Source organism: Fimicolochytrium jonesii (genome assembly GCF_025526975.1).
Source record: "Fimicolochytrium jonesii strain JEL569 chromosome Unknown EV422scaffold_1, whole genome shotgun sequence".
Classification (NCBI taxonomy): Eukaryota; Fungi; Chytridiomycota; class Chytridiomycetes; order Spizellomycetales; family Powellomycetaceae; genus Fimicolochytrium; species Fimicolochytrium jonesii.
Window position 1 is genome coordinate 698,826 of NW_026515668.1, and position 14,418 is coordinate 713,243.

At 59.3% G+C, this 14,418-nt stretch overlaps 6 protein-coding genes across 6 annotated transcripts; 3 read left to right on the forward strand and 3 right to left on the reverse strand.

The window, feature by feature from the left end:
- Nucleotides 1-19: 19 nt before the first annotated feature.
- On the reverse strand, nucleotides 20-4,722 carry EV422DRAFT_616195 (uncharacterized protein; the record flags this gene model as incomplete). The annotated part of the gene is made up of 2 exons (XM_053073960.1): nucleotides 968-4,722; nucleotides 20-880 (listed from the first exon to the last, which is right to left on the reverse strand). The coding sequence occupies exons 1-2, from the start codon at nucleotides 4,619-4,621 to the stop codon at nucleotides 20-22; spliced, it is 4,515 nt and encodes a 1,504-aa protein (XP_052930017.1). The 5' UTR covers nucleotides 4,622-4,722.
- A 293-nt stretch (nucleotides 4,723-5,015) lies between these two features.
- EV422DRAFT_511385 (uncharacterized protein) lies at nucleotides 5,016-6,764 on the forward strand. The gene has a single exon (XM_053069003.1). The coding sequence runs from the start codon at nucleotides 5,267-5,269 to the stop codon at nucleotides 6,359-6,361; it is 1,095 nt and encodes a 364-aa protein (XP_052930018.1). The 5' UTR covers nucleotides 5,016-5,266; the 3' UTR covers nucleotides 6,362-6,764.
- A 173-nt stretch (nucleotides 6,765-6,937) lies between these two features.
- On the forward strand, nucleotides 6,938-9,155 carry EV422DRAFT_511387 (uncharacterized protein). Its single transcript, XM_053069004.1, has one exon. It carries the CDS (start codon nucleotides 7,146-7,148, stop codon nucleotides 9,066-9,068), a length of 1,923 nt encoding a protein of 640 aa, XP_052930019.1. The 5' UTR covers nucleotides 6,938-7,145; the 3' UTR covers nucleotides 9,069-9,155.
- Nucleotides 9,156-9,798: 643 nt separating this feature from the next.
- Nucleotides 9,799-11,065, forward strand: EV422DRAFT_10414 (uncharacterized protein). The gene has a single exon (XM_053064536.1). The coding sequence runs from the start codon at nucleotides 9,806-9,808 to the stop codon at nucleotides 10,751-10,753; it is 948 nt and encodes a 315-aa protein (XP_052930020.1). The 5' UTR covers nucleotides 9,799-9,805; the 3' UTR covers nucleotides 10,754-11,065.
- EV422DRAFT_10374 (3-hydroxyacyl-CoA dehydrogenase) lies at nucleotides 10,981-12,973 on the reverse strand. The gene is made up of 7 exons (XM_053064534.1): nucleotides 12,611-12,973; nucleotides 12,357-12,540; nucleotides 11,986-12,110; nucleotides 11,741-11,909; nucleotides 11,487-11,671; nucleotides 11,214-11,409; nucleotides 10,981-11,126 (listed from the first exon to the last, which is right to left on the reverse strand). Exons 1-7 carry the CDS (start codon nucleotides 12,656-12,658, stop codon nucleotides 11,086-11,088), a joined length of 948 nt encoding a protein of 315 aa, XP_052930021.1. The 5' UTR covers nucleotides 12,659-12,973; the 3' UTR covers nucleotides 10,981-11,085.
- On the reverse strand, nucleotides 12,777-14,358 carry EV422DRAFT_552160 (diacylglycerol acyltransferase). Its single transcript, XM_053071869.1, has 2 exons — nucleotides 13,360-14,358; nucleotides 12,777-13,284 (listed from the first exon to the last, which is right to left on the reverse strand). Exons 1-2 carry the CDS (start codon nucleotides 14,195-14,197, stop codon nucleotides 13,127-13,129), a joined length of 996 nt encoding a protein of 331 aa, XP_052930022.1. The 5' UTR covers nucleotides 14,198-14,358; the 3' UTR covers nucleotides 12,777-13,126.
- Nucleotides 14,359-14,418: the final 60 nt, after the last annotated feature.

The window sequence follows — 14,418 nt, forward strand, 5'->3', positions numbered from 1 at the left end:
AAGCGGTCATCTCACCTCGCTATTTCGCCCCAGCAGTACTCCCCGCCCTACTCCCACTCCCCCTCCCGCCCCTCCCCCTCTCCTTCTCCGGCTGCGGAATCATCGCCGCAAACCCCGCCCAATCCATACACTTTGCCCCCGCCGGCCACGTCCCCTCATCCCCCCTCGCCACCAGCACATAATCCACCTCGCCCTCGCCACACGTCTCGACAATCCTCCCCTCCGCAATCTCCAGCAGCCGGGTGCAGTACTCCAGATGGTACTCCTTCCCCTTCCTGAACGACTCGGCGATAAAGAACCGCTTCCCCCTCAACGGCTCCTCGACGAACCTACACCCGTACTTCCGTTCCGGCATCCACGTCCCGTCCGCCTCCGAGTCCGCGATCCACGCGGGGTCGGTGATGATCCACGCGTGCGAGATCGCCGCCGCGAACGTCTTGAGCGTCCGGCTCGGCGCGGGGGAGATCAGGTGCGTGATGCCGCTCTCCCAGTCTTTGACGCCGCTGAGCAGCTTGGCCCCGCCGAGCTTCTCGACGGCGCGGACGATGCGTTTCTTGAGCGTGTTGTCGAACGGGGTGGATTCTTTGAAGCCGGAGAGGCAGATGACGATCGGGGGTTGGGTCTGCGATGGGGGGTTGGCGGTTGGGGTTGCGGCGGTAGATGTGGGGGCGGTTGTTGGGGCGTGCAGGCGTTTCGAGGTGGACTTGCTGGCTGAGGAGGGAAGAGCGGTCTTGCTGGGCGTGGTGGTGGTGGTGGTGCTCGTACTGGAAGGAGGTAATTTGGACCCAGCGGTTCCCATCGGGATGGCGGGTGTAGGCGTGATTGGGAACGGCGGCTTGGTGTCCATCAAACGGAGTGATTCGGTAGCACTCAACGTATCCTATCGGGGGGACAAAAAAGCATTAGTACATGCACGTGGCGGAAAATTCATCCCCGCAAAAAACCCCACAAACACACAAAGACATACCTTCCGCGCCCCAACACTCCCCGCAACCTTCTTCCCAACCCTCGCCTTCTTCCCCGACGACCCCGGCGGCGGCGGCGTCTCCTTCCCCACCCCTCCACTCCTCCCCTCCCCATCCCCCTCCTCTAACGCACGTTTCCCCGCCCGTGTCTTCGCCGGGGTCGTCATGACCGTCGCCTGCGTCGCGGGTGGTGGTGGTGGGGCATTCGGCGCAGGAACTAACCCCCCCATCTTCGCGCCCTCCTCACTTTTCCTCCGATTCTGCTGCTCAGCAGTCACCCTCTTCAACTCCTCACTCACAGCCTGCGCGCGTGCTTCCTGCACGATCCGTGCATCCACTTCCTTCTGCAGTCTCGCCCGCATCTCAGCCACCGTCGTCTCATGCCCGCCCCGCAACGCCTCGATCTCACGCATCAACTCAAACACCTGCTCCTCACTCCCCGTCTTCGCGATCTGCGTCGAGAGCAACCGAGCCTCGAGGGCTTCGCCCATCGCGCGGGATGCATCGAGCTGGGTCTGTAACGCGGATGTTTCGCGCGCGAGGGTTTCCAATTGGGTTTGGGTGTGGGCGTCTAGACGCGCGCGCGCTTGTTCCAGATCCGTTTGCAACGTCTCCATCTTCGCTTCGACGTCGGTAAGGTGGGTCTTCAGCGCTGCTTTCTCGTCTTCAAGAGACCGGACGGTATCCCCCATTTCGGTTTCCATGGCGAGTTTCTCGGCTTGGAGGGCCGTGAGACGTGTGTTGAGGCCCCGCGCATCATCTACCTCGTCTTGTAAAGCGCGTTTCGCACGCTCAAGGCCCTCCACCACCGCCTGCACGCGCGCAAGCTCCGCTTTCAATGCTCCCACCTCCTCCCGCAACCCCGCGTTCTCCTTGCTCTCCGTCTCCTTGGCACTCTCAGCCACCGCCAGCTGTCTCCGACCATCCTCCACCTCCGCATCCAACGCGCGTTTCTGCGCCTCAAGCACGCGGATCTCGGCCTGCCGCACGTCGAATTCCCTGCGCACGGCAGCGAGATCCTCCTCCCACGCTTTTTTCTCCGCGTCGTGTGCCTCACGTGCGTTTGCGAGATCTGCTTCCAATCCCGTTTTGGCGGCCGTGAGGCGGTCAAGCGTTGGTTGGAGGTCCGTGATCTGCAACTCGGCGGCCGCGAGTTGCGCCTCCACATCCTGTTGCTGCGCTTGCAGATCCGCAACTTCCCCCTCCAACACCCCCACGCGTTCCCTCGCACTGTCCCTCGCGATCCTCAACCCTCCCCGATCCAACTCCGCTTCCTCCAGCCGTCTCGCCACCTCATCCCGGTCGGCTTGCACGGCCGCAAGGGTATGTTGTGTATCCGTCAACGAGGTGTGTAATTCCTCCCGAGCGGAGTGGCCTTCTTTGAGCTGGGCGGTGAGCTCATCACGTTCGGCGCGGAGCTGGTCGCACGTCCCGGTCTTTTCGTCACATTGGCGGGTCAGGTGCTCCACCCGTTCCGTCAAGGCCGATGTCTCCGTTTTGGCGTTTTCGGCGTCGATGCCGGCTTTGCTTTTCAACGCGGCGAAGTCAGAGACGAGCGTCGCGTGTCGGTCATCCATCTCGACGACCCTCGCAGCAGCTTCGTCCCGCTCGGCCGTGGTTCGTTCCCGCAAACCCGTGAGAGCGGTCTGCATCTCCGTCCCGGTGCGGACATGCTCGTCCCGGGTGGCTTCCAACTGACTTTTCGTCTCGTGTAACTGGGTGCGTAGGTCACGGACAGTCTGCAGGGTCTGCGTGGTCATATTCTCCAGATCCGCGACCCGTGCCAACGCCTGCTGCGTCGCAATCGTCGCCTCTTCCCTGGTTTTCACAGCATCGGCTAGTGCGCTCTCAAGCTCCCCCACCCGCGCCTCCGCACCCTCAACCTTCCCCCTCAAATTCTCCCTCCCTTCCTCACTCTCCTTCCGCACCGTCTCCAACTCAGCCTCAAGCGCACACCGACGGTCATCCACCTCCATGAACCGGGCCAAGGATTGTTTGTGCGCGAGTTCAGCGTCGGTGGTGAGGCGGGCCAGTTCTTCTGTTTTAGCTTCTAGGTCGGGTTTGAGGGACGAGGTGGTGGTGAGGGATTGTTGGAGTTGGGCCGTGGTTTCGGTGAGTTGTTGGGTTTTGTGAAGGATCTGTTGCGAGAGTTCTGTGTTGGTTGTTTCCAGAGCTTCGACACACGCGGTCAACTCGCTCCGGGTTTGGTTAGATTCGGCTAACGCGGCCGTCGTCTCCTCCAACGACTTTTTCACATCCTCCACCTGTGCTTTTGCAGCCTCAAGCGACTCCTTAGCCTGCGCAGCCCCCTCAACAACCGCCTGTCGTGCCTCCACAACCTCCTTTTCCAACCTCTCCTTATGCCCTTCCATCTCCGCCACCTTCGCAGCCATCTCCCCCTGCACCCTCCGCACCTCCACAATCTCCACACCCTTCTCCCCCAACTGCTCCTCCAACCGCTTCAACTCCTTCCGCGATGCGTCAAGGGCATTACGGAACTCCGTGGTGCCGTCTGAGGCGTCCTGGTGTGCTGTAGCGAGCTCGACGGTTAATGCCAGCCTCGTCTTTTCGAGGCCTGCACAGCGTTCCATGAGCTCGGTGTGGGCCTTTTCGGCTTCCTGGGCGGCTGAGGCAGCCCGGGATGCTTGTTGCTCCAACTCCAGCTTCAAAGCCGTGATCTGAGCCTCAGATTCTGCGGCGGCTTGGGCGGATTGTTCGGTTGTCAGACGGAGTGAGGTTTCGAGTTGGGTGATGGTGTCGCGAGCTGTGGTTTGGAGGTGTGCTGATTCGGCTGTTAGACGCTCAACGTCCGCGGCTGCTTGTTGGCGCACCTGGGCGAGTTGGGCGGACAACATGGCGTTCTCCAACTCGGTTTGTTCGAGGTTCACGGTGAGCTGCACGGTTTCGGCGGCGGCCCGCGCCATTGCGGTCGCGAGCACGTCTTGCTGTGCGGATAGTTCTGCGATGGTCTGCGTCTTTTCCGCGATGACCTGTGCGTCTGCCGCATGGAGTTCCTCCAGCCGGGTGACTTTCGACGCATACTGAGCTTTCATCGCCAGCACTTCAGCGGACCACTGACCCTCAATCTCATTTCGCAATCTGATCTGTTCATCGGCGGCTTCTCGGCGAGCGTCCATGAGCGCCTGCACTTTCATTTGAGCCAAGTGCTGCAGCTGCTGGTCCTGAGCAGCGAATCCGATCTGCAAATCAACAATCTCTTGTTGGAGGCGGATGACGCGCTCATGTTCCTCTTTGGAGGTTTGTCGGACGTCAGAGTGGCCTGCGTATATCCGATGATAGGCGCTGTCGACTATGGCCAGCAGCTTTGACAGTTCTGTGGGGGGTATCATGTTGTTTGTGCTGTTGTAGTGGTCGATGCTTGAAGTTGCGACCGAGTCCTGGCTGCTGCTGGTTTGGCGAGACAGTTTGAGGGACAGTTCCGACCTCTGCGTTTCGAGTGCCTGGGCGGCGGCTGCAGTTGTTCGCAGTTGTTTCCATTTGTCTTGCAGGCCGCTGGTGGTGGTGGTGGTTCTGCCGAGTGTTGGTGAGTGTGGTGGTGGTAAGGAGGCCTTTCTCTTCCTTGGCGAAGTGATATGGTTGTGGAGGTTGACAGGCTGACTGCTGCTGCGAGCCGAAGAGGTCTGTTGCGACGACATGGCTCCAGTGAGTGCTTTTGCGAATGCGAAAGGAGGCCGCCGAAGTAAGTCCGCCAGACCCAGAGTCTCTAGAGTAGAGCAGATGTAGTCTTTCTTTTGAGTGAGTGCGTGGAGAACAAGAAAGGGGGGGGGGGACGCAAGGGAAGCGTTCGGACATTCGCATTGATGAAGTTGCACAGCCACCCACTCCCCTCAGTCAGTGGTCGCACAGCCACCCGCCCGCATATATGTACAGTATCAGAGAGTCGCACGGCGTCGCACACGCAACCCGCACCCTCATCAAGCGTGCTTATCCCACATCCCAAAGGGGCCAAGGCAAGAGAGGCAAGAAAGAAGCGGACAGCAATGCGGTGCTTGTCATGCGGGAGGAAAGACGTGGCTGCTGCCGAAAGAACACCCACCCGCAAAAGCCAAGCCAAAAGCCCCCCCCCAAAGCGGTCACTCACTCAACCCCCTTTCTTGCACACACACCCTTCCGCTTTCTGTACATACATATCTTACACTCACTCAACCCCCACTCTCCCGCACATAGGTTCCTGTACATAGTGTTCCTTCGTCTGTACTGTATATTTCTCCCCGTTCTCGCTCCCCCGTTCTAGTCCTAGTGTATTCTACATTTCACTCCTCTGTACAAAACCACGAAATATGTACACTCCAGTCACTCCAGTCTTCCAACCCCGTGTGCTCCGTCCCAGCACCACTCACAACACTCCCAGTCGGACGATACCTGAACGGCCATCCTCGCCTTCAGTCCCACAATTCGAGTCAGAAACCTCAATGTACGACAGAGGCATCGCCATGCCAGCCCCGCAGAAGCCATTTCTCCTACGAACTCTCCAACACAACATGCTGGTGCCTCGATTGGACACCTACTCGCCGTCTTTGGAGAAGAGTTATTCCGGCGGTGGTGGTGGGGCAGGAGGGGAGGGAATACAACAAAATAGCAGTGTCGTGCCACGACAGCAGCAGAAACGTGGCCCCGCAGCCAGGGTCTCGATCAGGCGCTACAATTCCCCGCTCTCCCCGTTGAAGGAGAACACAGAGACGGACGATTTCTACAGTGGCGAGGACGCCGCCGTGGCAGAGTTGATGGAAATCATGGGCATGCAGCCTCTGCGACGGAACATTGTGGAGGACGATGATGAGCAGGAGGAGAACGAGGAAGACGAAAATAACCCACCACCTCCCACAAAACGCCGCCCCGGCGGTCACACCCGCAAATCCTCCGTCCCCGCCCTCTTCCAACCCCACGACACCGACCCAACCCCTACAACCACACTCACCCCGCAGCACCCCTCCCTCGCAATCCTCCAACCCCCCCGCCTCGCTTCCACCCCCTTCCGCCCCGTCCCAACAACCCCTCCACCCGCCGACCGCTCCCCCGTCTCCCGCTCCAAAAACCCGCTTCCCTTCAACGCACCCTTCTTGAACAGGTACCGCGCACCCTCACCTTTGGTATCCTCCCCCCAACAACAGTTGGATTTCACCTTTGCGACTGGAGCGGAGTTGGGGCTGTTGTCGCCTTCGCCTGATCATACCAGGGTCGTGGGGAATGGGAATGGGAATGGGAATGGGAATGCAACCGGGGTCGGGCCCTATCAGCAGCAACAACGACCCATGAACCCCATGGTCAACCGCATGGTCGATATCGTCTGCGCCAACGTCGGCGGGAGCGTCCGCCCGAGATCGAAATCGGTGACGGATCTGGATGGTGGGATCCGGCTCGCCTTTGCTTGTTAACGGGGTGGTGTTATCCTACCCCTGGATGATCGGGGCAGGGGGTTCTTCAACCCCCCCCCCCTCTTTGTATAGCTTTTGTTTTTTTCTTTGTTTCTTGCTTTTCGTGCTTTCGCGCGACGGACAATCTGGGTCACGGCGTTTTTCTAGCCCGCATTTGTACACATTTCCACTAGCCACATATCACTGCATGCATAATTGATCCCCCGCCCTCTGTATCTAGCTTCCCCCTTCTCCTCGTACATTCCAACCCACATATACGTTTTCCCCACACGCTCATTGTACACTCTGCACGTTTCTCGGTTGGTTACATAGCCCCCCCCTTTTTGAGGTGCCTTCCATTTGCAAATAGATCGTTTCTTTTCATCATCAGAGAGTGAGGTGAGAATGCATCGTGCGTAAGCGATACGTGTCGATGACTAGCGAAGGGAGGAGAGCCCGGCGCCCTCACTCTGTTGCGGGGGAATGTTCCCACTCCTTAAATAAACTTAAGATCAGTCGCGTGCCTCCACGTGACTCGAGGAGTCTTTCGCTTAGGAGGTTTCGGGGCCTCGAAACGACGACGACAAACTTGGTCCACAAGGAATCAGCGCAGGACATCCAGACGACGGGAACGAGCAGGAGAGGATCGCAACGCCATTCTGACTCCGTCTCATTGCCACTGCAGCGCTCTCCTCCGCCTGTTGCTTGAAAGTAGAAGCGATCAATAACACCATTCCAACACCGGAGCGGGAATCACCACCGGCAATTCGAGCATACGAGTCATAATAGCATAGCATAGTTTGAAATGCCAGCACCAAAGAACATAGATTGCGGCGCTCTCCTCTTCTCCGAGGGCCGCCGCGCACTCTCCCGGCACGTCAAACAGGCGCAACCATGCACCCGTCGATCTGCGTCCACAGCAACAGCAACCCGGCCCCGGAATGCGCACATCACCGAGAACCGGCCCCGCGTCGCCCGCATCCGCCACCCAAACCCTCTACCAGCAGGCTTTGACCCGTTCCCGTTCGATAACCCGGATGCCGACGCGACGCTGTTGTTGGCGAATGCGGTTGCGTTGAAGAATTCGGAGGCGGCTGTGAAGAGTTTGGAGCTGCTGCGGAAGAAGAGTGAGGCGGGTGTGGAGGATGCCGGGAAGACGGGGCTGGAGAGTGAAGGAAAGAAGGCGGAGCCGAGGGGGTTGGGATCGGTGCTTGGGCCGGAGTACATTGTCGGCGTGCTGAACATGGTTGCCGACAACGCAGGCGCGACGCAGGCGGAGCTGACGACGGTTGCCAAAGCTGTGCATGGGGATGTGGAGGACGGTGCGGTCGACCTGAAGGTTGCGGAGGCGTTGATCGGCGTGTGGGGCAGGGTCGGTGATGTCTCCAAGGCGGTCAGGACCGCTTTCGTGGCTTTGTCGGCTGGCCCGTCCTGGGCGGACGAAGCTAAGATCGGCAATGCGTTGATTGGCGTTTTGGCGAAGGGTGGATACAGCGAGGCTGCTAGGCAGATTTTAAGCGGGCTGGCTGCTAGAGGTCTCGCGCCGACTGCTGATGCGTATGCGGCTGTTATCAAGGCCTTTGGCGAGGCCGGAGACGTGGAGGCTGCGGAAGAGATTTTCAACTCAATGCGCGAAGCAGGGGTCGCTCCCACATCCGCTGTCGTTTCCGCTCTCATCCACGGCCATGCATCCCAGGGCCGGATCACCTCCGCCCACAAGTACTTCAACGACCTGCTGAAACTGCGTCTAGCTCAGACGCCCGACGCATGGACAGGCATGATCCGCGCACACGCCGTGCGCGGCAACGTCGGGGATGCTACAGACTTCTACCGGCGCATGCGTTCCGCCGGCCTCGAAGCCCCCTCCGACGCGTACGCCTACCTCATCAAAGCGCACGCCAAGAACAAAGACGTAACAGGGGCCAACAAATTCCTCTACAAAAAGGAGCTGGTGCGTGGCTTCACCCCATCCCCGGCCATGTACGCCGCCATGGTCGACGCCTACGTCGCAGTCGGGGAGATCAACCTCGCATGGCGTGTGGTCGCAAAAGCGTTCGGCGTAGAAGGTAAAGAGATCCCCGCCATCGTCGTCGCCCCGCTCGCCCGCGACGCAGCAAACAAGGACTTAGGGTACCTCGCCTACCTCCTCCGCGCGTCGGGTCTGAGCACCTCAGCGAAAGCACCCGACACCGTTGCGGCGCTCATGGAAGCCCTGCTGCGCGACCCGTCATCCTCCACACGGACACCCAACGCGCAAGCAGCCATCAAGCTCTACACGGCCTTCAACACCCCGCACGTGCCGCACCCGGCCACCCGCCACGCCCATCACCTCGCCCTGGAAGCCTACGCGCTCGTGAACGACACGGTCAACGCGGATAAGCTGTACAACATCATCCACCAGACAGAGGCACTCACATCCCCGCACGCCACCGCGGCCTACATCGCCGCCCTGCCCGATGCGGCTGCGGTCACGGACTTTATCGCCACCCTGCCCTCGTCGTCCGTGACCGGCGTCGACACCCTCGTCACGGCGGATGTATACGACGCCCTCGTTGCCGCTGCGATCAAACGGAAGGTGGACCCGACGACCGTCGAACGGTGGGTCCGGGAGGCCGTCACCGCGGGCGTCGTGCCTGTCCCCGCGAAGCATGCCGCGTTGGTGGGTGAGATGCACCGGTTGGAGGTGAGGGCCTTGGTGGACCGGCTTGCGCGCGGGAAGAGTGGGTAGTTTGCGATGATTCTTCGCCCCCCCCATCCTTTGAAAACATAGTAGAGTAGATACACACCACCCCTCTCCGCCCCCCGCCCCCCCCCCCCCCCCCCCCCCCCCCCCCCGAGGCAGATTCTGAAGATATCGTAATCTAAGCACTGTGAACGTTTATGCGCTTCTGTACTGGTGAAGGGGTTTGAGCTGAGCGTTTGTCGCAATACGACTTCAAAGAAAGCCCCGGTGCTCTTCGAAGTTCGAACCAGCGGCGAAGGCTGGGCGCGAGACAGTCAAAACAGAACATTTAAACCCACAAGTGACCCATCACGTGACCTACAATCCCAAACTCGCCCCGAAAGCCTCGACAATTTTGGGCCCCATTTCGCTCCCCCCTAGTACGACCAACACCACCAACCAACAACAAAATGCCATCCACAAAAGCTGCCCCAAGAGCAAGCACAGGAGCAGCCTCGCTGTCGGCCAAGCCTACACGCAGCGCCGCCATGTCCCAACCCAGCGTCCGCTCACATCCCCAAACCCCGTCGACAAAACCCATAAGGTAACAGTACGCATTCCGACTCCCCCCATGCTGTCTTGCACCGGACGTAATCATCCTCTTTTCTTTTGATAGCAGCCGCAACCGTCCTGCGGGCAAGAACGCAGATTCAGAAGCCGCGGACTGGGCCGCACGGCGGTTGGAGGCGATGATGATGGCCCGGCTGGGGTTGGGGGGTGGGGAGGGTGGGTCTGGGGCGGGGATGCGGAAACGGAAGGCTGGGACGGCTGGTGAGGGGGGGAAGGGGAAGAGGAGACGGGTGGTGGTGGAGGAGGAGGAGGAAGAAGAAGAAGAAGAAGAAGCGTGTGTGGTCCCGGGGTCGCACGCGGTTGAGGATATGCGGAGTGATGGAGAGGAGGGTTTTAGCGGGAGTGAGGGGGATGAGGGTTCATCTGGGGTTGGAGGCGACGATGACGACGACGACGACGAAGAACCCGCGACAACGCTCCCGGGACTCTCGAAATCCAACTCCAACGCCACCCGCGACCCCAAGATCGTCGTCTTCACCGACACCTCCACCACGCACACGCGCTCCACCGGCTCCAAAGGCGACTGGAAAGCCTTCATGTCCTCCTCGATCAAGAGACTCTCCTCGGTCCCCAAACCCGCGTCCAAACTCACACCCACCGAAGCCGCGCAGGAAGTACAGGACGTGCAGAACGACCGCTCGCTCGCCGAGCTCCTCCGCGCCTCCAAGCTGATCGACGACTACACCGCGGCGACGCTCACGGGCCGGGACAGACGCAGACACCTCGAGCAGCGCACGATCGCGCTGGGCGGCCATAAGGCGAAGGTCAACGTGCCGCAGCAGATCAAGACGGGGATGGACGCCGCTGAGCGCGCGCGCGCGGCCAAACGCTTGCAGACCGCAAAGGAGCTCGGGCTGTACCACGCGTCGCTCAAGACGCAGATCATGGGCGCCACGGGCGAGAAGGAGCGCGAGGCCAGGACGGAGCGGATCAGGGAGCGGGTGAAGCACAGGAGTAGGGGCGTGGAGGGCGGGTTTGGGAGTTTCAGGAACGGGGTCCTGAAGGTTAGTAAGGCGGAGATTGAGAGTGTGGAGAAGACGGCGCGGAGGGTGGCCAAGATCGGGAAGCCGAGGAGGAAGGCCGGCGGGAAGGAGAAGAAGCCGAAGAAGTTTAGAAGGTGATTGAAACGAAAACTCCTGGATGGGAAAACGGCGTGCATAGAGCGAGGCGCGCTGCCAAAGACGGACCCCCCCCCCGTTCCGCTTGCATTCTTCCCCACGTCTCTTTTTGTACATACGACACATAAGCTTAATTTATCGGACGCCCATACCATCACCCCAACGCATCATGATTTTAGTGCTCATCTCATTGAGTTATGCCGTATGCAAGTGTGGAATAGGGGGTTTGCGTCAGTGTCGGGATTTGTGTATGCGTGTCTGAGAAGGCTAACGAGTCCAGAGCGGTCTTTCCGTTTCAATCACCCTAACTGTATGAAGGTGCTCGACCGGTTTTCCTACTTGTCGTAGGTGTAGAATCCCTTGCCCGATTTCTTGCCTAAGATGCGCGGGAAGAACATGCGTGAGCGAACTGCCCTCCTCCACCGCTTCTCAATCATCCAAACCAAACCTTCCCAAAACTTACCAAGCCACCCAGCATCGACATACTTCACCAACAGCGGCGCCGGGCGGTACTTATCATCACCCAACTGGGTATGCAGCACGCGCATGATGGCCAGACATGTGTCGAGGCCGATAAAGTCCGCGAGGGTGAGGGGACCCATGGGGTTGTTGGTGCCGAGCTTCATGGTTGTGTCGATGTCTTCGCGGGTTGCGATGTTCTGTTGTTGCAAAAAGATGAGATTGTTGGCCTCAGTTGCCACCATGTAGGCATCCGACTTTTTGAGATGGGACTTACATCCTGCAGAACAAAGACAGCCTCGTTGATGTAGGGCATGAGGACACGATTGGCGATGAAACCGGGCATGTCGGACGACTCGGTGGTCGTCTTTCCCATTGCGTGCGCAAGGGCAAGTGTTTGCGCGAGCGTCGCGTCTGAGGTGGCGATGCCGGGGATGATTTCGACGAGTTTCATGACGGGGACTGGGGTGGACAAAGGTCAGACGCACGTTCAGTTCAGTTCTGAAGTTTCTTGCGCATGTGAAGACATACCAGGGTTCATGAAATGCATGCCAATGACCTGCTCGGGGCGCTTTGTTGCCGCGGCGATCTTTGTGATCGAAATGGACGAGGTGTTGGAGGATAGGATGGCGTGGGGCGGGGTCACCTTGTCCAGGCTGGCAAACAAGTCGCGCTTCAAGATCGGGTTCTCCGTCACGGCCTAGACTCGAGGGAGCCGGGTAACGTCAAAATACCGCCGCGACGATGGGAAACCACATCCGCCCACTGATACGTACCTCAATAGCAAAATCCACATCCTTGAACGCAGAAATGTCGGAAGTGGTCGTGATGCGGGCCTTAGACTCTTGCGCCTCCTCCTCTGTGATCTTGCCCTTCAACACATCTTTGCGCAGCAGGACGTCTATTAAGGGAAGTAGGGGTATGTGTCAGTCAACTGTAAGACTGCGAGCTGAGGGATGTGCAAAATGATACCCTGCTCACTCCGCTCGCGACAAGGATGTTGGGCGAGAACGCGGAGTTCGCTCCCGACGTGTAATGTGAACGACCGTTCGCTGTCGCTCACATTCACTGCTCGCTTCGCCCACCATCTCACCCACCCCATCTCATCCCTCTTCTCTCCCCTCCCCTCCACCCCCTAACCACCTACCAACAAACTTCAACCCCCTCTCAATCTGCGCCTTATTCGCATCCAACAACACCACCGGCAATTTCGCCACATGCGCCGCCACAAGACTGATCCCAACGCCCATTTGCCCGGCGCCGACGACGCCTACGCGGGATACATTGTGCGCCGTGGATAGGTGTTTGCGGAGGGTGGGGGATGTGCGGAGCTGGGATGGGATTGGGGGTTAGATGGGGGGGGATTGGAGGGTTGTGGGAGTAGGATGATGGGGCACTTACGCAACGACGGGCGTGCCGCGAGAGGAGGGGGGTGGGTGAGGGGAGCATGATTGTGTGTGTTTGGGCGAAGGAGTGTTGTGAAGCGGAGGAGATGAGGACGCTGCTGGGGGTTGCGAAGGAGCTCCTGAGCCTGGGGAAAACGGAAGCGCAAAGGGGGAGGGCTGCTTGTCTTGCGTAGTCGCCCACGTGAGGAAGCCCCAACGCGTCTCGTTTCTTCTCCTTTCTCCTTTCTGAGGATGCACATGGTCACTCTCCTGACGAAAAGGGCCGCTTCGACGGAGGTATTGTGAAAAGAGTAGGGCTGCAACACCAAGGAAAATCCAAAAAGAAGAGAAAAAGAAAACAGCTCCCGCCACTAACAGCGCTTGACAGGCTACACTACCATGAAGGCTCAGCTAGCTATACACCGCTCTCCGCCCCGACAAAAGTCTTCCCTAAGCCTTCCCAGGGTATCAGACCACAATCCCCTCTCCTCTGTCACCCCTCCCATTTCCAACCGTCCAGCGCTCCCAAGCATCACTCAATGAACCTCATCTCCCGCTTCCTGTTCTTGGCGTACTTGTCCTTGTACGTGTCCCAGATATGCATCAGCTCGTCGAGGTACTTTTGCTGGTATTCGAGGAGCAGTTCTTGGGAAGGTGATTCGACTTTCGGGCAGTCGATTGGGCGGCCCACTAGATGGAGGTAAAGTTGTTAGTATCGGGAACTGGAAGGTTAGGTCTGACATATCAGGTTTCCTTCTCACTTACCAACGGAGATGATGGGCCTACGATAGGGCATCAGCCCAGCATTGTACTGAAAGATGCCCCGTCCAAAGAACAACGGCGGGGCAAACGTCATGTACTTCTGGAACACCGTTTGGATCGTTCGCACAACCGATCCCGGCGGATTGGGCACCTGGTCCCAGATATCGTTCTCCCCAAAGCTATACACCGGCACCAGGCTCGCACCATTCCGCAGAGCGACCTTGATGAACCCCAGCCGCTTCTTGACGATCAAGTCCGCGATGCCCGGGAACGCGTGCAGCGATTCGGTGGCTCCGCCCACGACGATCATGCACGAATGACCCGGCCCTTTGTTGAGGATGTTGTCGCACGACCGCCGACTGACGGACGAGATGCCGAGCGTGAGCAGTATCTCCCTAACCAGCGGGAGGTGGAAATTGGTCTGAAGCGTCAACAGCCTCACGTTGATCCCCGAGAACTTCTTGCTGAAATCGGACGCATCGGTGCCGAAGCTCATGAATGCGCCCAGGCCAATGATGCCATGAGGGTGGTACCCAAACAAGTAGTTCTTACTCGGGTCCAGCTCGACGGTGGGGAGGAGCTGCATGGGGAAGTAGTCCTTGCACCAGCGCCAGACGGGCAGACGGCGGAAGAACATGCTTCTGCGGGCGCCGACTTCGGGGGCGGGGTCGAGAGCGATGAAGACGAGGTAGGCGAGGCACCAGGGGGTGAATGTTGGGGTGATGAGGAGGTAGGCGAATACTGTGAGGAGGATTGGGATGAGGAGCATCCAGAGGAGGACGGCTGTCGTCTGGCGACGCCGAGGGAGAGGCGTCGAGAGAGGGGCCCACTTGACGGCCATTGTGTGAGGGAGGGAACGAACGTCGGGCCGAGTGGGCTGGAGAGGGAGGAGTGGGTGTTTCTTGGGCGAGTTGGTGTGCAAGCCACGAATGGAAGCGGCGGCCCACCTCTGTCTGCAAGTGGAAGCCTTGTTGGGAAGGTGTTCAACAACTTCGCTCCGAGTCCCACCCCATGTGGTGGCACTGGTGATAGTTAAATGAGAGTGCGAGAGATGACTCCCAC

What these genes read in the sequence shown, in the direction of transcription:
- EV422DRAFT_511385 (XM_053069003.1), top strand. Translation starts at nt 5,267, where the DNA reads ATGTACACTCCAGTCACTCCAGTCTTCCAACCCCGTGTGCTCCGTCCC.
- EV422DRAFT_511387 (XM_053069004.1), top strand. Translation starts at nt 7,146, where the DNA reads ATGCCAGCACCAAAGAACATAGATTGCGGCGCTCTCCTCTTCTCCGAG.
- EV422DRAFT_10414 (XM_053064536.1), top strand. Translation starts at nt 9,806, where the DNA reads ATGCGGAAACGGAAGGCTGGGACGGCTGGTGAGGGGGGGAAGGGGAAG.
- EV422DRAFT_10374 (XM_053064534.1), bottom strand. Translation starts at nt 12,658, where the DNA reads ATGCTCCCCTCACCCACCCCCCTCCTCTCGCGGCACGCCCGTCGTTGC. An exon ending in ATGTGGATTTTGCTATTGAG is followed by an intron (nt 11,910 to 11,985) that starts GTACGTATCAGT and finishes CCTCGAGTCTAG; the next exon opens with GCCGTGACGGAGAACCCGAT. An exon ending in CTGTCTTTGTTCTGCAGGAT is followed by an intron (nt 11,410 to 11,486) that starts GTAAGTCCCATC and finishes TTGCAACAACAG; the next exon opens with AACATCGCAACCCGCGAAGA.
- EV422DRAFT_552160 (XM_053071869.1), bottom strand. Translation starts at nt 14,197, where the DNA reads ATGGCCGTCAAGTGGGCCCCTCTCTCGACGCCTCTCCCTCGGCGTCGC. An exon ending in TAGGCCCATCATCTCCGTTG is followed by an intron (nt 13,285 to 13,359) that starts GTAAGTGAGAAG and finishes ACCTCCATCTAG; the next exon opens with TGGGCCGCCCAATCGACTGC.